The sequence below is a fragment of the Pteropus alecto genome, unplaced genomic scaffold, assembly GCF_000325575.1.
Source record: "Pteropus alecto unplaced genomic scaffold, ASM32557v1 scaffold101, whole genome shotgun sequence".
Lineage (NCBI taxonomy): Eukaryota > Metazoa > Chordata > Mammalia > Chiroptera > Pteropodidae > Pteropus > Pteropus alecto.
This window is the reverse complement of record NW_006432945.1, coordinates 13,613,697-13,635,665: the sequence shown is the minus strand read 5'-3', so window position 1 is coordinate 13,635,665 and position 21,969 is coordinate 13,613,697. Positions and strand designations below refer to the sequence as shown.

The following is a 21,969-nucleotide window of genomic DNA, read 5'->3' as shown; positions in this document are numbered from 1 at the left end:
CTGCACCGGGGGCCGTCGGGGGCCCGGGCCAGCTGGTCGCCTTCAGGCTTGCCTCGGGCCGCCGTCGCGCCCGTCGTTGTTAGCCCGGGGACGCGGACCTTCGTTAGACTCCAGCCGATTGCGAAAACCGAGGGTCCTTCCATGGGAACGGGAAACAGCCTTTCTCTCTCTCGAGCTCTGCAAACTCTGGACAGGGGCGGCTTAACTTTCATGGAGACCTAGTCTGGCAGTTGTTAAATGGGAATAATAATACTTGCATTACTCTTCCTGGCCTGGGTAGGATGTCTGTGCGTAATACTGTCACTCGCAGTAAAGTATTGGGTACCTATTACCGAGATTTGTTTCCTGGAAATCTTTTTCTCAATATGAGCAAGACTGGGGAATCTCACATTTGACTTTATTTTTAAGTCTAAGCATCTGCTTTAAGTGAAGAAAATGTGTATGTATTTAAGGATTATTCTGGATAACTTGCCACAAGTTTGTGTCATGCGTTAAAGAAAGGCCTTGGGGTACCTACCATGTGCCCCGAGGAAAGAATCTCTGAAGCGACTTACAGTCATAACATCCGGATAGCTCAGTATTAAACTTCTTCAAGTTTCTCAGTTGAGGAACTTGGAAATAAACATTTTGGAAGAACTTAGGATTTTTCTTTCTGTTTTGTTTGAGATAAAATTCATTGTTTTTAACCATTTTCAAGTGTACAGTTCCGTGCATTTTAGTATGTTTGTAGTGTTGTGCAACCATTATCACTAATTCCAGAATATGTTCATCACTCTCAAAGGACACCCATTGGGTGTCCATTAAACACTCGCTGCCCATTCCCACTCCCCCCAGCAAACACTAATCTACTTTCTGTATGTGGCCCTTTGCTTTTTGGCTTCTTTCACTTAGCAGATGTTTTCAAGTTCATCTATGGTATAGCTTGTATTTTTATGGCCGAATAATTTTCCATTGTATAGATAAGCCCCATTTTTTTTATCAAGTCATCAGTGGGCATTTGGATTATTTACATTTTCTGGCCATTATGAACAATGCTGCTGCTATGAATACTTGTGTACAGCTTTTTATTTGGACACATATTTTCAGTTCTCTGGAGTATATACACTTAGGAGTGGAATTGCAGGTTCATATGGTAACTGAGAAACTGCTAAACTTTCCAAAGTGGCCGCACCATTTTGTTCCCACAAACAGGATCTGAAGGTTCGGATTTCTGTACATCCTCATCAACACTTATTTTCTGGGTGTTTTTTGTTATTGATGTGAGCCTTCCTAGTGGGTGTGAAGTGGTATCATTGTGGTTCTGATTTGCATTTCCTTACTGACTAATGAGGCTGCATCTTCCCATGTGCTTGGTGGCCATTTGTATATTTTTAGAGAAATGTGTGTTCAAGTCCTTTGCCCATTTTGGGGCACTTTGATTTTAATGCCTCCTAGTGAAGAATTTGAAATTAGATTAGAAAATAAAGCTTGAATATGTTTATGGATGGAGATGAAAGGGATATGTGATTTTGCATAAGGAAAACAATGAATGCCAAGATAAATTAGATGAAAAACTGCTGTATTTAAGACATCTTTTGACTGTAAGATTAAAGATCAATTTCACTGGTTTCGGGTCTGCAGGTAACAGAATTGAGGAATACCTAAAACAAGGCCTGCTCTAGGTTGCTTCAGACTTTAGATACCGTAGGCTTGTAGTACCTGAGAGCCAAAACTGGCTGTGAAGAGGGCCTGGGCATCCCTTAGTTCTCAGAGTTCTTTCTTGAGTCTAGCAGAAAGGATTCCTATTCTAGTCAAGAAGTAAAAAACCTCTTGTTTAGACTTGATACTTTTCTTTTAAACTAAATCTTTACTGTAGGAACAAATGTAATTTTACATTTCAGTATTTTTATCATGTTGGTGTTAGAATCAGTGTTAAATTTTTAAACCGTTATAATAATAATTGCTATGAGCTAAAAAGCACCTTGGTTCTATGCTACAAAGATGAGTTTGCAATTTTCTGTCTTAGCAATGTGAGTTCGGAGCAGGTGTAGAGTATGGACTGCAGAATGGGCACAGTTGGACTTTTTTTTTACCATGTTATCAGTTACAGATGGTGAAGCAAGGGCATCTGATTTGAATGAGATAACAAAAGACCTGAGTAAAAGAAAACATTACTTTTTCTGTTACTGCATTTTATAAGACTTAAGAAACAAAGATTTTCAAACTCAAGCATTTAAAGATGTTTATGTTGCTGCTTTTATATGATCTCGGGCTATAATGTAAGTATCTTTCTGTCAAATTGCTAGAATGAGGACAGAATGTAAAATTAAGAAAAATGAATTCCTTTCCATTTGCAATATGTCAGGATAACTGAGGGAAAATTTTTTAGTCCGTTAATTTTCTAACAGTGTCTTTACCTCTTGAACTTCATAAAATGTTGGCTCTACTTCTAGAATGTAAAAGTGGACTTCAGTAGGAGAAGTCCTGGCATGAAGAAAGAACAGGTGGCTTTTTCAGTGATCCAAGAGTATGTTGGGGTGTCTGCCCAGAATTTTTCTTTCCACTGTGCAACCAAGTCCCAGACTTTGGACTGTAAGATTAAACTCCGAGCTTCAGAACGTGACTTTTTCTTAGAGGCAGAAATATGTCTTTTTATATCTTTCGTCTTAAAAATTCAAACTTTTTAATGTGTAACCTTTGGGTATTTGGTGTAGGAAGATCAGTGAGGAATAATCGCTGACAGAGAGTAAATTACTCAGTGAAGTTGCTGTTGGATTTCACCACACTCATCATGTAGTCACTCATCTTTTTTAAGATTTTAAAAATTCCTAATGTGTGATGACTAGCATTGGCTGTTATGAGAAAATTCATAAATTCCTTAAAAAAAAATTTCTTCGTCTGTGTTTATAAATCACAGAAACATCTCGTAAATAAAATGTTCTACAGCAAAGGCAAATAACAGTGTACCAAACTGGAAAATTTAGGCTTGATTACCTATTATTACTTTGAGATTGTTAAATTTTCCTTTAAAAAAAAAAGGAAGCCTGAGTTATTTACAATTCAGTAGAAGAAAGAATCCAGGTTGCAGCCTAACCTTAGAACATTTAAATAAACCTCTTAATTCTTAGCTTTTATATCAGTAACTGAAAGGACCAATAGGCACAACATCAAACTATTATCTTGTTTATCATACCTAACTTATCTTTTAACACAGCTACAGAAAGATCTAGAAGAGGTGAAGGTGCTCCTGGAAAAGACCACTAGAAAGAGAGTACGTGATGCCCTTACAAGTGAAAAATCCAAGATTGAGACAGAAATCAAGAACAAGATGCAGCAGAAATCACAGAGGAAAGCAGAACTTGACAATGAAAAGCCAGCTGCTGTGGTTGCTCCCATTACAACAGGATATACAGTGAAAATCAGCAATTACGGTATGACTCGTCCCCTCCATCCAGCTCTCTCTGTGCCTCTGACCAACCGATTTCTCATAGTGACCAATTAACAGACTTAAAAATAGTTTTGAGTGTTTTTAGTAATTTGAGAGAGAGGACCTATCACTCATTTAATTAGATCCTTTTTAAGAGACAAGAAAGGAAAGGATACATTCTAGAGACTAGTAACGAGAGCAAAATGATTTAGTGTAGTGATGAGTAGCAACAAGAAGGAACCTATTCTGAAATAGTCAGCTTTTTGTTTTATTTTTCATCCTGTTTTGTGTTTCACTTTGCCATACAACCACCAATATTAACTGAGGAATTCAGGAAACATGTTTGTGTACCTAGTATGTGCCACTGTGCCCGTGGACTTGTGAATGCATAACAGTGACCAGGACCCAATCCCTGCTCATGGTGTGTTCGGGGCACAGATGTAACTAATACCATAACAATTTAACAGTACCACTTTCCCTTAATAGATTGTAAACATTTTGGTTTGAGAAGTAGTGCAACTCAATCTGAGCGATGAGCTCTTACGAGGGTAGGGACAGTCTTACGTTTCATTTTGCTCACAATATCTAGCACATAATTAGTACGTAATAGGTACTTAACTGAATAGAGATTTATAAGTATTATGGGAACATACCTGATGAAGTAATTTTAGAGGTGAGGAACAGGGAGAATTAGAAGAGATATTTAAGTTTGAGTTTGAAGGGTGAGTTCACCAGGTGTGAAAAAAGGAAAGGAATCACATGAGCAAAGGACACGGATAGAGACATGAAAAGCGTGTATTTTGAAAAGCAATGTGTGTGTCGTGCTTAAGAGAGATACTGTAATCCTATAGGAGTTATGCTGTGTACTTGGTTGATACAGGAAACTGGTCTGAAGGTGGTAGGATTACGGCATATCAACCGGGAACCTAGATTTGTGTTTAGGAGAAACTTAGCAAAGTGGAGGATAGATTGAATGAATGAGAAGAAACTAGATAAAGTTCTACAGAACTCTGTAGGCTTCTATTTTTGGATTAACACTACATTTTATTCTATAGGATTAATGAAGTGTCAGGGATACATATATACAATAAATATGTATGTTTTTATACAGTGTGCTTTTTATGTGTTGACAAGATTCATCTAGGTTAGAGACTAAATAGTTTGATAATATATACCGAAATGGTATTTAGTAGATATTGGGAGGTTAGTCATATTAGCAGATCTGGATGAATTGGACTTTTTATATTCTACTTTGCCAGAGAAGCAAATTGAAGCTAGGATTGGTTGTGTTTGTTGAACTACTTAGAGAAGTAGAAATGATTATGGAATTAGACAATACCGATATTTAACCCAGGTTAGTGGAAGATTACTAGTATTCAGGTATAGGACAAAATTATTTCCACAAAAAGGGGAAACGAAGTGTAACTAAAGAAGTATCTAACAGTCATATTCCTTATTCTAAGGAATAAAAAGAACATGGGCTTTGTGTTCACAAAACCTGGATTTGAATCCAAGTTCTGCCACTAGCTAGATGCTTAACTTTGGATAGATAACTGCTTTGAAGCTCAATTTCTCCATCTAGAAAATTTTCTTATATTTTAATTTTTGTCATGTTTCTATTACTGGATTTTCATTTTACCGACTTATATCATGAGCCATATGCATTTGCTGTTCTAGAGGTAGTATCAGACTTATGTCCCATTTTTTGTTTCTGTTATTAGGATGGGACCAATCAGATAAGTTCGTGAAAATCTATATTACCTTAACTGGAGTTCATCAGGTCCCCACTGAGAATGTGCAGGTGCATTTCACAGAGAGGTGAGTTCTTACTATGGGGAAGGCAGTGATCATTAAGTTAGAGATTGCTTTGTTATGGGCTCTTTTCTTCGCAGATTCTAAAATTCTGCTTAAATTTAGAATTACCCTTTACTCTCCCTTCGAAGGGGTGAGTCTTAGTATCTGGGATGGCCAAATGCTCATCCTAAAAAAAAACTGGTGGCTTTTTCCCACAAGAACTAGAGAGCAGAAAAGTTAATATATTTGCTAATGTGTTGTAGGTCATTTGATCTTTTGGTAAAGAATCTAAATGGGAAGAGTTACTCCATGATTGTGAATAATCTCTTGAAACCCATCTCTGTGGAAGGCAGTTCAAAAAAAGTAAGTTTTTTTTTGTCATATTGTGGAACCTCATTAAATTGAACCTGGCCAATTTAAAATTGAGATGAACTAGAATTTATCCTCTATAACAGGGATTAGCAAATCTACAGCCAGTTGCTTATTTTGTAAATAAAGTTTTATTCGAACATAGCCATGCTCATTTATGTGTGTGTTCTTCGTGGCTGCTTTTGTGCTACAATGGCAGAGTTAAGTAGCTGCGACAGACCATATGGCCCACAACGCCTAAAATATTGATTATCTGGCCCTTTACAGAAAAAATTTTGCCACCTCCTGCTCTAGAATAATATTGCATTAAAATTAGTAGGGGAATAAGCTTTTAAAATGGTTAAGAGTGAGATGAGTTTTAATGCCAGTTTTGCCACTTACTGGTTGTGACCTTTTGGCAGCTCACTTAATAACTCTGTGTCTCAGTTTCCTCGTTTGTACAATGGGAATAATAATATATTTCACAAAGTTGAAATGATATACTGAAATGAAACATATACAAAGTGTTTAAATCAATGGTAGCTATTAGACACTGTGTTTTTGACACATGAAAGGATTTAAGTACTTAGCCTAGTTGGAGTTGGTGAAACTATAAAAAAAAAGTTTATTTTAAAAACTGTAATTCATACTTTTCACTAATTAGGTAGTCCCTCTTCCTAATTTAAATGAGGTCTAATGCATTTGGTATAGAGACATGCCATTCTGCCATCTGTGTTTACATAAAATTATGTAGAAGCTTAGAGGTGGTATTAGAATATAATTTCCTGATAAGCTTGTGTTTCACTGCCCCCTTTTCATCCACTGATTCCATGATTAAAGGGTTACTCAGAAGACTCCTAGGTGTTCCATGGGTCCCTGTTGAAAGAGTTGTATATTCTTGTTCTTTCTTTCTCACCTTCCAGACTCATTACCGATACTGCCTTATATGACTGGATTTTCTGCCTGTCTTACTCCTCTTCCTATATTACTCTCTCCTTGACCAAAATCCAGCCATTTTTCCTTTTTTTCAAACACACTAAAGTCATTCCATCTTGGAGCCTTTCTCTTTGCTGTGCCAACTACCTCGAAGGCTCTTTTCTCCTGGATCGTGGGCCACTGCTCAGAGTGTACCTCAGAGAGGCCTTCCTAATAGAATTCCTTCTCCAGCCCCCATTAGCATCCACTTTGTCTTGAGAGCACTTACTATTGGAGATACTGTAGTGTACCTGTTGTGGTTTTTCTCCTCCGTGAGCGTTCAGACTGTGGCCTATTTATAAAGCTATCATCAGCACTTAAAACAGGTCCTATGCATAATAGCAACTCAGTTAAGTGTGTAAATAATTGTTTTTTAAATATTCAGACTTATCTCCACATGTTCTAAGTTGTACTTGTTTTCCTGCTTTTATTCCAGGTCAAGACAGATTCGGTGATTATCTTATGTAGAAAGAAAGTGGAAAACACACGGTGGGACTACCTGACTCAGGTTGAAAAAGAATGCAGAGAGAAAGAGTGAGTTCACTTTCATTTGTTTAAGAAATTTAGTATATTCTTTGCTGGGATTATAGATTTTTAGTAATTTTTCTTTATGGATAACAGTTATATATTCTGTAATTTGACCATTTCCCTCTTAACGTCCACTGCTAAACTGATTATCTTACCATCTGCTTCCAGCCATCATAGCCTACCTGAAGTGTCCAGTAACTTGCTTTTTCAGGAGGTCACTAGCTTTGGTTGGCTCTTTCATACTGGTTAACCTTGGGCCAGTGCTTCTGCTCTGGAGATGCTGTGTCCATTCCCAGAGATTCCATTTCAGTGGTTTCAGAAAGGCCCATGTTTGGTTTTTGAATTCTATAGAAATTTCTGATAATGTCGTTTCAGAGTTTCGTTGTCTCTGCTATAAAGTGGAAAGATATTATGTTTTTATCCTACTTAATAATGGCTACTGTAAAAATTTTTATTCAAAACCACTTCCATTCTAGGTCACGCATTGCTCTACTTTAAATTTTCTGCAGCGGTAATGTGCTACGTTGAGTCAGTTACCACCCGCCTTTCTCTAACTCCTTGTCCTGTAGTCAGTATGCATTTGGGCTATGGTTGGCTGGAGTTAGGCATTGTCTATGGAATAGATTTTAAATCTAGAATAATTACTTGAGTACAGGACCCTGTCTTCCTCTAGTTGTATATCCCCAGTACCCAGTACATAACCTGGCACTTAATAAATGAGGTGAGTGAAGAATTAAATGTAAAGCCAATTGCCCCAGTTTGGACATTGATTGAACTAGCAGTATTGACTACATTAAGGACTAGGCGCAGATCTATATACCTCAGGCTTAAGAGGAGGGCTTTTCTAATTAAAAAAATGCATGAACTCTAAGATGTGTCCATGTGTAATGTATGTTAGTGTTTTTCTTTCAGCGTATTTTTTTGAATAATATGGGGAAACGTATTCTTAAAAAATTAAGACAGTTCAGAAAAGTAAATGCTTATTTACGTACTTTTCGGCTAAAAATCACCTAAAATCCCACTGTAACCCCTAACCATTTTGATGACCACTCTTTCGTGTGCTAAGTCTGGATGTTTGTTGTTTTCATTAAGATGAATGTGTGCATGCTATTTTAAATGTGAATATCTTTGGATACTCTATATTTTTCCCTTATCTCCACTCCTTCACTTTCCACTGACGTTAACCTGATTTGTGTTTTTCCATGCTTAGTAGTCATGCATATAAAATTTGTCAGTAAATAGGAACATTTATATATACACATATTTCCCCATTTATATAGATATATTTCTCAATTATTGTGTTTTCTTTTTAATAGAAAGCCTTCCTATGATACTGAAACAGATCCTAGTGAGGGATTGATGAATGTTCTAAAGAAAATTTATGAGGATGGAGATGATGACATGAAGCGAACCATCAATAAAGCCTGGGTAGAATCAAGAGAGAAGCAAGCCAAAGGAGACACAGAATTTTGAGCCTTTAAAGTCCTTTTGGGAACTGTGATGTGGAAATATTGATGTTTCCAGTAAGGACATGTTGGTGAGCTACACAGATAAGTTTAACAGATATCTTTACAGAACCTTCTTCTAGATGAAGGCAGTGAATTCTCCATTTCCCACTGGAAGATTTATTTAAATAAAATATGCTTATTAAACACTTCCTCCAAAGATGGTTTCCTTAGTAACCTGGTGATTTTGTTCAAGAAGGGATAATATTGCATACTCTGTGAAATGTAAAGAAGCAGATCATACCTAATGAAAATGCCACACTGTGTATTTTTGTTCAGCTAAAAGTTAACAAAAATTATTGCGTGTTTTTAAGTTCCTGACATCAGTTCTCACCAATGTAAGAATAAGTAAAAAATAAAACCTGAATTTTTACATAAAATGCAAATTCGTATTTGTGCTTCAAGGTTGCTGTAGAGAGGTTGATCTCTTTTCTGTTAACAGCTTAAGTAAATCGTATACATTGCCCTGATACTCTAATCACAAATGTTTTTCTCCAGGTTTAACTATATTTGTTTAGGATTAAACTCAAACGAAACCTAATTTTGACAAGAGTAGACATCTTTATATAGTACTAATTAGTAAGTTTTGCCATAGATCAGATAGCCTACAGAAGCAATAACCATAAACCAAAAACAAATGTGAAAATCCATCTATTCCTATGTTCAATAAAGTTAGGTTTTTATTCTGTAGAATAGCTTTACTATCTGTCCAGGAAAAGTCAGGCTTTAAGGGGTCAAATTGTTTATTTTAGAGGGAATTACTTCCCCTATGATCTCCATTACTGTTACTACATTGTATTAGAGATATTTGCCAGTGCAGCTTAGATAAGAGAAAGCAATTAAACACATAGAGGAAAAATCCAAGAAGATTAACCCAAGCTACTATAATTGATAAGAGAATTTAGTTAAAGTGGTAGAATAAAATTTGGTAGGTAGCATTTAAAATTAAGCTAAAGAAACAGCCTGTATAGGATAGCTATTAACTAAATACTGAACACATCATTAAACCTCTGTAATTAAAGCTGTGATGTTGGCATATGAGTAAACAGGCCAGTGGGACAAAATAGAAGACCCAAGGCATACGGAAGTTTTATTGTGCTTCGCTTTATTGCGCTTCACAGGTGTATTTTTTACAAACTGAAGGCAAGACCCTCCACCAACAAAAAGATTACAACTCGCTTTATTGCGACACTCGCTTTATTATGTGGTCTGGAACTGAGCCCGCGATATCTCCAAGGTATGCCTGCAATAGCATTTCAAAACGGGGCGGGGGGAGAGATTGGCTTTTATTGATATATTGAGATAACTGAAAATAACCACTTGGGTACATTCCAAACAGATCAGAGATCTAAATGTAAAAATGAGGGCATGAGCACTGGAAGACGTGGGTAGAACTCCATTATAACCCAAGAGTATGTGGAAACTAGACTATGTCTTAAAATCTACACATAATAAGGCTAAATATTGGTCATCTTAACTATATAATGTTTACATGGCAAAACCCTATGTAAATAACCAAAAACATGACACATCGAGAGGATTTCAAAATTATGAACAAACAATTCACAGAAAAAGAAATATAAGTGAACTTTTAACAAAATGTTCACCTCGTTCAGAAGAGAAATAAACACTTTTTTACCTTTTATTGGAGAAACTCCAAATTTTAACATGTTTGTTGAGAGTGTAGGTAAAAACATATGGGAATGGAATGAAAAGGTTGAGAAAGTTAAAACTTGTAAGGTAATTGGTAATCTCTATCACAGTTACATGTGCATTTATCTTCCGACTCACAGTTCTAAGCTCTTTCCCCGAATGTAACACTGGCAAAAATTTGGAATGATATGCAAAAGATTGGAAACACCCAAATGTCAATTAATAGAAGACTAGCTGAATCCTCTATGGTACAAGTACTTACAGTCACAAAAAGAAAAGATTATTTTGTATACTGGTGTCGAAAGACCACCAAGATGTAAGTGGAAAAGCAAAGTGCAGAATGTGGTTCATGGTGCATTTCGACAACCTTAGTGTTGGGTGGAAATGCAGATACACACGTTTGTGTATTTACTTCTGTAAATACACTGGAAAAAGAAAAACTGGAAAAAGTAAACCCAAAACTAATAACGGTTACCAAATGGGGGAGGAAAGAGGCAGGGTGGAAGCAATGGTTTTGTGAATGTACCTTTTTCTTTACTTTTTACTTAAGAACCATCTAAAATTTAAAAGAAAAGATAAACCTAAAATGTGAAAACAGACTTAACATATCAAGTTGTTAAAAACATGTTACTTTTAGGTGACTTTTGAAGATGGTATTTTGACTGTCCATCAGTAGTGAGATGAGTCTAAGGACAAAAAAACTATAGAAATTTTACACTGCAGTCACTAGCATTGGTAAAATCAGTGTATTGAAACTTTTATGTGTTATACGGTAAAGGTAATAATTAGGTTGATGTCATTAAGAGCTAAGAATATAAACTTACCATTTTTTATCTTGAAAAAATAGAGCCTAGCAAGTCCCACTAAAAGGTCCGAAAAGCTAAAAGCAGTGACAGTTCAGATTTCCGTAGTGATGAGCAGCACCTTCAGTGCTCAGATGTGGTCTCTCCACGCCATTTCCTACTAAAGGACCAGGGATTTGAAAAAACGTCTGAGGCAGAAAACATACAAGAGAAGCTAAGGTCATCTTATGGCAGAAACTGAGGGAAGATCAGGTGTCCTCTATCCTGTCAACATGACAAAGGACCCAGCAGGGAGGATTAGTTTGACCATCAAAATGTCTGGAGTAGATTGTGGCATAAGAGAAAATCTGCACGTTCATACTGATAGTAAACAATCACTTGTTCCCTTTGGAAGTTGCTAGAGCACCAGCTCATTTACTCTGAAAATTGGTAGGAAATCATACATTTATCTGGTCTTTGTTGTAAGAAACATTTCAGAGAAATTGTTGATAAGGGCAAGTTCCTTACAGAAAAATTCCAGCTAATGCAGAAAAATGATGGCATTTAGACATCATGTTGCAATCCTTAATGACAAATGACAGGTTAGTAAATGCAGGATCAGGCTGAGCCCACTGATCAATCATCACTAAAAGTCGGACGACCAGATCTGTGCCTTCTGATGTGTGACAGTCCACAGCACACTCGTGAAAATTCATTCCTAGAAAATTGGACCTAAGTCTGGTCAAGTCTCGGAATGTAATACCGTTTATAGGGACAGAAGAGTAAGTTAAAGGACGCATGAAGAAGCAAACAGCCCAACGTTGGACATTCTGTAGGACAAATGACCTGGCTCCCCCAAATGAATGACATGAGAGGAGTGAGAGACAGCAGCCCGATACGTTGATCATGCCCGGACCTTGCTTCAAATGGACAACGGGGTGTTCTCTCAGTGACATGGCGGAAATCAGCAAATGCGATGTTCTAGTTATAATTTAACACTAGTTTCTAGTTGGGATTAGCTAGAGCATTCCAGTTCGTAAACTGTAATATAAATTTAGGAAATACTAATCCGAGGTATGTCATCATCATTCCCTATAACGACTTCCCCTCCACTGGAGTTCCTGCTGTCCAGCCGTGCACTAGACTTCTCTGTCGAGGGGACAGGCATCTCTAGCATGCATGACTGAAACTTGAACTTGATGTCTCGTTTCCCCTAAACCTGTTGTCCTCCCCGTCCCCATATTTCCTATCTTGGAAATGCCTTCTACCATCTATCTAGTCACCCTCACCAGGCGCCCAAAGACCGCTCTTTACCTTGGATGCGAGCAGTCCCTCGGTCTCGCCGTTTCTTTCTGAAGTGACTAAGTTTCACTGTTTGATGCCTTTACTCCTTTGCTTCCACTGTTTTCTCTGCAGAGACTCTCCTCATCCCTTGCCTCCTGACCTAAGTGCAAGCGTCAGCTCCAAGACTGCTTAGCTGATGTTAAGTAGTGCTTTCCTATCACTCCGTGTCCGTTTTTGTCACTGCGCTGATCACACTATTGCACAAGACCACTTTTTGGTACCTTTACTCATTTCTGCTATGTGTGAAATAAACATGACTAGAGAATAAATACTATTCTAACAACACTTCCTCTTTGGATAGATGTTTTCAGGGGCTTTGTGCTAAGGGCCCTTGAAGATGGAACAAAACACTTAGTGTTCTGCCTTTTGTTCAGCCATCACACGAAGAAGTTGAGCATCAGGTAATCCAGACAGCAGCTCTACTTTCCAACAATGAACTAAGTAGAGTTAATTGTGCAGGTCCGGGAAGCCAGCCCAGCATCACATGCTGCCATAGGTGAGCTCTGTGTCAACGAGTCAGATTAACTACAATACTGCTTTATGAAATAATGGCATTAAAAACGAACCCTTATATGTTGCTAAAAGATTAAACTTGAAGGAAAAAGCAAGCATACAGAGCATATTTTCACATACAGAGCATACAGAAAGTATTTTTTATTACTCTGCACCATGCTCGGGAACAGTATGTTCAAGTCCAACAGAAGAGAATTCACTGACAGCCAGAATTCACTGACAGGATGAAACATTCAAATTTCTTCATTGAAAGTTCAAAAGTTCAAAACTATAGACATCTAGTAGACTAGACTCCTATACTGGAACCCTGTCAAAGCTAGGCTTTGGTCTCTTAGAAGGGTCTCTTCTGTCGGAACCGGTTTCCCCGCAAGCTCAGCAGGTTCTGGAGCTGGTCACCACATTGCTCGCTGGACCCCAGACAGCTGTCCATGGTCGGCCAAGTGCCGGAAGACGATACGACTGAGCCTCCAGCGCCGCTTCACGCCACGTGAACGGGACGTCATCACACACCGATTTCTGATCCTCACAGGACAGCTGTCCCGGGGGAGGGCAGCAATTTCTTCGTCAGCCACTTCCTAAGGGAAGTCACAACATCAGTGCTTAGAGGAAGAGAGCAATGGGCAGATTTCATTAGTGAAGCCAGAGTTGGGCCACAGAATCACCTAGACACCGCAGTGCACCTTAACCCCCAGGCAGAAACAAATAGACCAGATGAAGGACATGGTGGACGTGCCCTCGATATGATGTTTTAAAGTTTAATTGAAATCTAGCATAGATAAATGAATCCATAAACCGTAACTGTAAAGCTCAGTAATTTTTCACAAACAGAACATGGTGTAACCAGCAACTAGATTAAGAAACATTATCAGCACCCCAGGCCCTACTTGTGCTTCCTGGCTAACAGCCACCCTGATTACTAACACCACAGATGAGTTTTCCTTGTTTGGAATTTTATATAAATGTAACTGCAGAGTATGTATTCTTTTTTATTCATTTCTGTTTGGCTTCCATTCACCAATATGCTTGTGAGATTCATCCATACTGTTCCATGTGTTGTAATTTGTTCATTCTCATCGGTAATTTTCATAGTGTGAATATACCATAATTAATTTACCCATTCCACAGTTGATGAACATCTGGGTGTTTCTAGTTTTGAACTATTATAAATAGGACTGCTATATACATTCTTGTTGAAGTCATTTGGAAAACATGTGAATACATTTCTGTTGTCTCCCCATATGGTTTTCCCCCAGCTTTACTGAGATAATTGACGTGAACATTGTGTAAGTTTAAGGTATAGTGATGACTAGATACATGTGTATATTGTGAAATAGTTACCATAGTAAGGTTAACACCTGTCACCCCACATAATTAACATTTAAGATTTACTCGTAGCAACTTTTAAGTATATAACATCATATCATTAATTATGGTCACGGTGCTGTCCATTAGATCCCCAGAACTTACTCATCTTATAACTGGATATTTGTACCCTTTGATCAACATATCCCATGTACCCCCACCCCTAGCCTCTGGTAACCACCATTCTACTGTTTCTATGAGTTCTGCTTATTTAGACCCCACATATAAGTGAGATCACAGTATTTGCCTTTCTCTGACTTATTTCACTCAGCATAATGCCCTCAAGGTATATCCATGTTATTGCAAAAGACAAGATTTCCTTCTTTTTCATGGCAGCTGTTGCACTGTGTGGGTGCGTACATTTATATATATATATACAGCAAATATTTTCTCCCATTCTGCAGGCTGCCTTTTCGTGCTGTTTCTTCTGCGGTGGAGAGCTTTTGGTTTGATGTAGTCCCACTTGTCTGTTTTTGCTTTTGTTGCTTGCGCTTTTGGTGTCATACCTAAAAAATTGTTGCCAAGACCAATGTCAAGGAGCTTTTTCCTTATGTTTTCTTCTAGGAGTTTTACGTTTTCAGGTCTTACTTTTACGTAAGTCTTTGATCCATTTCAAACTCATTTTTGTGAGTAGTGTAAGATATGAGTCCAATTTCATTCTTTTGCTTGTGAACATCCAGTTTTCTCAACACCATTTATTGAAGAAACTATCCTTTCCCCATGAGTATTTTTGGTTCCCGTCAAATATTTTTTGACCATATACGTGTGAGTTTATTTCTGGGCTCTCGATTATTTCACTAGTCTACGTGTTTCTGTGCCAGTACCACACTGTTTTATTATAGCTTTGTAATAGCTTAAAATCAGGAAGTGTGATGCATTCAGCTTTGTTCTTTCTCAGGATAGATTTGGCTATTTGGGGGTCTTTGGAAGTTCCATATGAATTTGAGGATTACTTTTTCTATTTCTGTGAAAAATGCCATCGGAATTTTGATGGGGATCGCACAGAATCTATAGATGGCTTTGCGTAGAACTGCCATTTTAACAATTCTCCTGACCTGTGAACACAGGATTTCTATTTATGTCTTCTTCAGTTTCTTTCATTGATATCATAGTTTTCAGTGTACAGATCTTTCACCTTCTTAAATTTATTCCTAGGTATTTAATTGGTTTTAATACTATTCTAAATGGGATTCTTTTTCAGGTAGTTTGTTGTTAGTATAGAAACACAACTTGTGTAAAGTTAGGTTATTTCCCACATGACTTTTGAATCATGAAAATTTGAAACTTCTGGGCAGAAGATGAAGTAGGAGGAAATGCGGTTAAGGCTGGAAAGGGAGGAGGAGTAGGATCCCACAGAGACCTGACTGATGGAGAGGCAAAGATGAGTGGTCACATGAGATTTACATATTTAAAAGGTCATTTGTGATGTAGAGAATGAATCTGGTGAAGGCAAAGCTGGTTCAGGGGAAAAAAATAGAGATTACTTGCACCAAGGTTTTGTCATTTGAGATTTATTGTTATGTATGTGCTTAAGAGTGTGTGTGTGTGTGTGTGTCCACTTTAATCTAAAAAGTATTACTGACCTTGTGCTAGACTGGTGGAAGCAAACAACTTGAACACATTAAAAGTACATAAATTAAATGAGAAAACGCATATGAAAGCCACTAAATTAACAAGCATTGAATAAGTTGATCTCCAAAAGCTTGTACATGTGTTGCTATTAAGAAATACTTAGAGAATGACAGAAAACAACCCAATTAAGTCGATGAATAGTAGACAGTAAGTGCGACAGGAGGAACTGGAGAGGAGGATGACAGGGCTGGAAGGATGAAGTAAAGTTTCATGGAGGCAGACCTTGAATAGCTGCAGATTATTTACGTACGTACATAATATGTATGTGTGTGTGTGTGTATGGACACCTACCTCTCCTTATTCAAGTTGAGGAGAAAGTAAATCTAAATGGAAGGCCACCTCAGCACACAGGGGTGGGCAAAGGAGTCAGACAGACAGGCCAGGAATGGCCCTGGGTGAGGAACACATGGCCCATGCATCAGCAAAGCCTTCCAGTGCCACGGAAAGACTGGGAGGAAGTAGGGCGGGGAGATCCGAGGTCAGAATGACTGCCCAATTTCTGTGTGGTTACCATGACTCAGTACTTTCTAAGGAGCACCTGATGAAATGGTTAAAAGGCCAGTTAGGAATGAATAATTGTCTTTAATCTGAAACTCACCAAAATCAGTTTCAAGGGTATTCATTTGTGTTGACTGGGAGTATGATCATATTCTCTAGAAATTATGTTGATAGTAAGTCACAACAAACAGTATTAGAAGTGATCTGATCTGAGTTAATGATCTTGGGTAGATAAGGACTCAGCTAACCTGAAGGTCTTTTGGCAGAACGGTATTCTTCCTGAGCGAATTGATCCGTAGCCTCTCATCTGCATATTCATAGGCCATTTTCCGTCTCTTCACATCACGCAACATTTTCCAGTCTACATAGTAACCTCGAACTTGACCTGAAGCCGATGAAGGAACCATCTAAAGGAGACAAGGAGCAAGTGAAGGGTAGTTAGTCCTAGGCTTTGCCAGTGTCCCCATTGTGCGATCTTCTTTTAGTCACTACTTATGACCAAATTAAAAAATAATAATTTGGGATCACTTTAATAATTTTAAATAATACACTTCTTAATTCAGAATAAATAACTTTTAGGGATGTACATTAAGCCAAAATGGTGGTAATTAACACAATGCCAATAATGTGTTGGAAGGTGAATTATTTTCTGAGCTGTTTAATCATTCTGTTTGACCTTTACTCAGACTAACAGTTACCTGGTTCAAAATTTTAAAAAGTATAAAAAGACATGCAATGGTGTCTCCCTCCCACCTCATCTTTCACTTGCCCAGTGACCTCCCGGCACCTACAAAGGTGTCCACTGTTACTAGTTTCTTCCAGAGGGTTTTGTCTATACAAATCTATGTATGCACTCCCTCTCCCACGTTTCATCCTTTCTCCCTTTATTCGCTTTTAACAATATATCTTGGCGATCCTTCCATATCCATATGTTAAAAAGCATCCTCATCTTTAGGTTGCATGATATTCCGCTGTATGGATGCGATGGGGTTCAAGACATACTACCTCAAAATATGGCACCTTGGCACATTGACTATTTTGAGCAAAAGAATTTGAAAAAATGGCAGGTGCAGAAAGGACCTTCTGACCTTCCTTAGCAGGTCATAAGATCCTTGTGTGAGGGGGGCGGCGAGGAGCATCTTTATCTCTGAAGAAGAAGAGACACCGACAACAATTGGAACAGGCCTTGCTATCTCTCCCCTAGTTTACACTTAGCTCATACCCTTTGTCTGATCACATTCTCTCATGGCTGTCCGCTCTTCATCACTCAGGTTTAACTGCTTCTTTGGGTCTTCATTTCCTTATGACAGCTCCCGTGTCATGTAAAACTTATAAATGTTATACTTTCCTCCTGCTAATCTGTCTTTTGTTACAGGGGCCCTTCTAAGAACTTAGAAGGGTAGAAGGAAATTATTTTTTCCTCCCCATAGATGCATAATTTATTTAACCTGCAACCTATTGGTGGACAGCTAAACCATACCTCCCTATTCGTCATTACAAACAATGCTGTAGTGAATAAACTCATATAAGTCATTTCATATGTATTCTTATATATCAGCAGAATAAATTCCTGGAAGCAGAATTGCAGGGTCAAATTATCATTGACCTAATATTTCATAGCATGAGTTGTCCAATAATGACAGTAGGCTCCTTATCGTCACAAGTTTACACGGTGATACTCTACAGTTCCGACAGTACAGGCATAGAGAGTATGTAGGCCACTAGAAACTCAAGTTATCTCCCAAACCAGAGCAAACACTACTTGTTAATTTAATTGCAGCTACAGAAAGTAATGATGACTTCCTATAACAGCTGTTTATAGAATATATGTACAGCATTACATAGAATATGTCTCAAAATGAGAATAATATACTGGAAAGCCAGCAGTTTTTCAATTTAATAACAAAATATATGCCCAGCACCTTCAGTGCTAAAGTCTCATGGGGAAATACAACAGTTCTATAATCACCTTTTGGAAATAAGACAAGCATGACTGGCATTTCACATTGATTTGACAAATGACTGTCAAATGAATACCATGGTCACCATGGCTGGAAATAAGTGTCACTGGAAAAGGGGGCTTCAGCAAGGCTTTGAAGAACTGACAAATTTTGATACAGTTAGGTGATGGGCAAGGGGGGAGAAGGTGAAGTTTGCCGAAACCAAAGAAATGAACAAGATATATTCATAAGACCAGGGTAGATCATTCTGGCTAAAAATTTCATGTTGAGGGGCAATGCAAAGTTTGCTTTTACCTATGAAATTGAAAAGTTAAGACAACTTAGAAAACAAAATTAAACATTTTTCCTTCAATTCTTTTTCCAAACTATTCCTAATCAGCTTCCTCTCTACCATTTCCTAACATGTTTCTATTAAAAAACCACCAACCAACCAACCAAAAAAACTTCATTCTTTTCTGAATACACTTTTAAAATTGGCCTCATATTTCTTATGTGAATGTTTAATGTCCTTCGTGCATGTTTCTATTATCGGTATTTTCTTATCGCCTTATAACAGTGCTTCATCTAGTAAGCTTGCCTCTATTCCGTTATGTACACGTCCTATCCTGCTCCTCTTACTCCTCTCCACCTCCAGAACTCTCCCACTGGGCCCTCTTTAACTCATGGTCTACTACCATCAGAATCTTCTAAATCCTCGATTTGTTAACATCCTTCAGATTTTTGCTCTAGCTGGATCTTGTTATCGCCTTATAACAGTGCTTCATCTAGTAAGCTTGCCTCTATTCCGTTATGTACACGTCCTATCTTGCTCCTCTTACTCCTCTCCACCTCCAGAACTCTCCCACTGGGCCCTCTTTAACTCATGGTCTACTACCATCAGAATCTTCTAAATCCTCAATTTGTTAACATCCTTCGGATTTTTGCTCTAGCTGAATCTTGAATCCCTCCTGATAGCTTCCCCTGTAGCTCTTTTTTTCCTCCCACATCCGGGGGAAGAGTTGGAGTAGCTGTATTCCTTGCTCTTTACTGCAGCTTCCAGATCCTCACCCCTCCAGCTATTGAACCATGTTTCGGCCAGTCCCCCTCCTTTGCAGCGAAATATCTTCGAAGACTCGTCTATACTCCTGGTCTGCAATTTCTTTCCTCCCATTCTCTCTTGAACGCTCTCGCCCCCACCACACCACAGAAACTGCTGTAATCAAGGTCCAAACAGCCGGCATCATGCTAAACTCAATAGCCAGTTAGTTTTCAATCCTTTTAACTACCTGTCAGGGTTGAGCAGAGTTTACCACTCCCTGCTCCTTGAAATTCGGTCATTGCCCGCTTCCAGGCGACCACACTCTCCTGGCTTTCCTCCTCCCTCGCTGAGCTCCTTTCAAGTCTCCTTGGCTCGACTCTCTCATCTCGTAACGTTGGGGTCCCTGGGGCTTCAATCCTCGAACCCTTTCTCTCCTCCACCTACACTCAGTTCCTTACAATTTGGAGTCAATTTTCAGCTTTCAACGCTAGTCAGTTATACGTTTACGAATACCAAATTTCCATCAGCAGCTCAGGCCTCCCACGAATCAAGCCAGAGGAGAGAAGTGTGCGGAGGGAGAACCCCTGGGACGAGTCTGCATCGGGCGCTACAGGTGGCAGAGTAGTGGGTGACCCGCGGGACTGGGCATTCGGGGGGAGGAGGAGAGGTGGGAATTGAGGCGCAGTCCTGACCTGCCGGACCGTCCGCAGCAGAAAGCCCAGCATGGAGGCCGCCATGTTGTCCGCCGCGCACGTCAAACCGCCGAAACTTTATTGACACTGCCGAATACTGACGCGGGGGGGCGGGGCCGGGCCTCAGGGGCGGGGCGGAGGGCGGGTCTTTAGCCGGCTCGAAGGAGGGGTTGGTTAGTCATGGGTTTTGCGTTCTCGCGGTCTTTAATGGAACTTGGGCAAATTGCAAAGCCCGGAGGGGATCGTCCATGTCAGTGGAGCAGTCTGATGCTCCTCGGTTGTCGCTCCCTTTCCTTCCGCTTTGGGTTCCCTGTTAAGCTACCTTCGTCCCTACCCACTTCCGTCCTTTCCTCCTAGCCCCGCCCCTAACCTACTACTTCATCTCCACCAGTTTCTCCTCCCTGCTCAAACTGCCCCTCCGTTCAGTGTTAGGGGCCGCTTGTCAGGAACTTGTTATTATTGCCAACTCCTTCCCTGTTGTCTCTCCTGTAGATTTTGCAAATCTCTCCTTTCTACTATAATAATGATAATGACCATGATGATGCTGGCGATGATAAAGGTGGCTCCCATTTGTGTGTGTGTATGTGTGTGTGTATAATTTTAATTATATGTATTCTGTATTGGAGGGAGAGCATTGCCACTTAAAAACTGCTGATCTCCGTCTGTAGTACAGGGAACTTTCAGGTCATCTTTAGAGCAAATGTCCTTGGTCTGGAATGAAACCTTTAAGGGGCCTCTTTTCCTTGTAAGGATGTCAGGCAAGTGTCACCGCCTACCTTCTGGTAGGAGGTTATCAAGGAGTATGTATTAGCTTGGCAAAGCCATCTTAGATTTGTGGACGGATGAAATGAGGAGATACTCGTGTGCTATCTACAACTACAATTTTGAACAGGAGCTTTCTGGAAAGGGAATCTGAATGCAGACTTCTTTCTTCAGAAGTTCAAGTTTATTGGATCAAGTCTAATGGACTGACTGGAGAGGGACTGCCTGAGGCCCATGGTGAGAAAGGATGACATGATGCTGCTATGAATGTGTGTACAGTATCTTAAACAGCATTATTATCTTATGAGCCCCTGTCATGGTAGAATCAGAAAATTCCTGGACCAGTGTCAGGCAAGCTTCTTTTCCTAATTCTAGCCCCTGTAATGCCTTTCTCTCTGTCCCAGTGTTGAGGTCACCTGTAATGAGTTCATGAAATGAGTGAGGCAGCTTTGTGCACAGTGGCTTTTTGCTCCCTTTCTGTAAAACTAGTTCTGAAAGCATCTTTAAACAACAGTAACTTTTTAAAAAATTGTGGTAAAATATAAGAAAATTTACCATCTTAGCCATTTTTAAGTGCCCAGTTCAGTGGCATTAAGCACATTCACACTGTTGTACAACCATCACCACCGTCCTTCTCCAGAACTTGCCTCCCCAAACTGAAACCAAGTACCGATGAAACATTAACTTCCCGTTCCCCCGCACCCCCGGCCCCTGGCAACCACCATTCCGCTTTGTGTCACTATGAATTTGACTACTCTGTGTGCCTCACATCAGTGGAATCGTACACTTGTCCTTTTGTGACTGGCTTTTTTCACTGCAAATGTCTTCAGGGTTCACCCATGTTGTAGCGTGTGTCGGTACCTCATTACTTCTTAGGGTTGAAGAATACACACTCCACTGCACAGATATCGCACACTCTCTCTGTTCTTCTGTCGATGGACACTTGCTTTGCTTCTACCTTTTGGTTATTGTGAATAATGGTGCTATGAATGTGTGTACAGTATCTTAAACAGCATTATTATCTTATTAGGCTGTTTTTCACTTTAAGGGAACAGATTAAAACAATTTAATGGCTGTTAAGATAGGAAGCTTGGGGCTAGTGAGATTAGACTCCAGAGTCTTTAATTAGTTGTCTGGTTTTGTAAAGCAGCCTAAGATTCTTCCCCCAGTGCCCCCGCCTCCATCAGTGTGTAGGG

At 39.2% G+C, this 21,969-nt stretch overlaps 2 protein-coding genes across 2 annotated transcripts; one reads left to right on the top strand and one right to left on the bottom strand.

Moving 5' to 3' along the window:
* The first annotated feature begins 2,123 nt into the window (after nt 1-2,123).
* On the top strand, nt 2,124-8,942 carry CACYBP (calcyclin binding protein). Its single transcript, XM_006907791.3, has 6 exons — nt 2,124-2,258; nt 3,194-3,410; nt 5,128-5,224; nt 5,464-5,563; nt 6,960-7,057; nt 8,368-8,942. Exons 1-6 carry the CDS (start codon nt 2,241-2,243, stop codon nt 8,522-8,524), a joined length of 687 nt encoding a protein of 228 aa, XP_006907853.2. The 5' UTR covers nt 2,124-2,240; the 3' UTR covers nt 8,525-8,942.
* Nucleotides 8,943-12,955: 4,013 nt separating this feature from the next.
* Nucleotides 12,956-20,107, bottom strand: MRPS14 (mitochondrial ribosomal protein S14). The gene is made up of 3 exons (XM_006907790.3): nt 20,012-20,107; nt 16,589-16,747; nt 12,956-13,423 (listed from the first exon to the last, which is right to left on the bottom strand). The coding sequence occupies exons 1-3, from the start codon at nt 20,054-20,056 to the stop codon at nt 13,241-13,243; spliced, it is 387 nt and encodes a 128-aa protein (XP_006907852.1). The 5' UTR covers nt 20,057-20,107; the 3' UTR covers nt 12,956-13,240.
* Between the last annotated feature and the right edge of the window lie 1,862 nt (nt 20,108-21,969).

Excerpts from the sequence above, each read along its gene's own strand:
- CACYBP (XM_006907791.3), top strand. Across the intron at positions 5,225-5,463 it reads CAGGTGCATTTCACAGAGAG|GTCATTTGATCTTTTGGTAA; the intron begins GTGAGTTCTTAC and ends AATGTGTTGTAG. Across the intron at positions 7,058-8,367 it reads AAAGAATGCAGAGAGAAAGA|AAAGCCTTCCTATGATACTG; the intron begins GTGAGTTCACTT and ends TCTTTTTAATAG.
- MRPS14 (XM_006907790.3), bottom strand. The coding sequence starts at position 20,056 with ATGGCGGCCTCCATGCTGGGCTTTCTGCTGCGGACGGTCCGGCAG. Across the intron at positions 16,748-20,011 it reads TGCTGCGGACGGTCCGGCAG|ATGGTTCCTTCATCGGCTTC; the intron begins GTCAGGACTGCG and ends TGTCTCCTTTAG. Across the intron at positions 13,424-16,588 it reads TTCTGCCAAAAGACCTTCAG|GAAGTGGCTGACGAAGAAAT; the intron begins GTTAGCTGAGTC and ends GACTTCCCTTAG.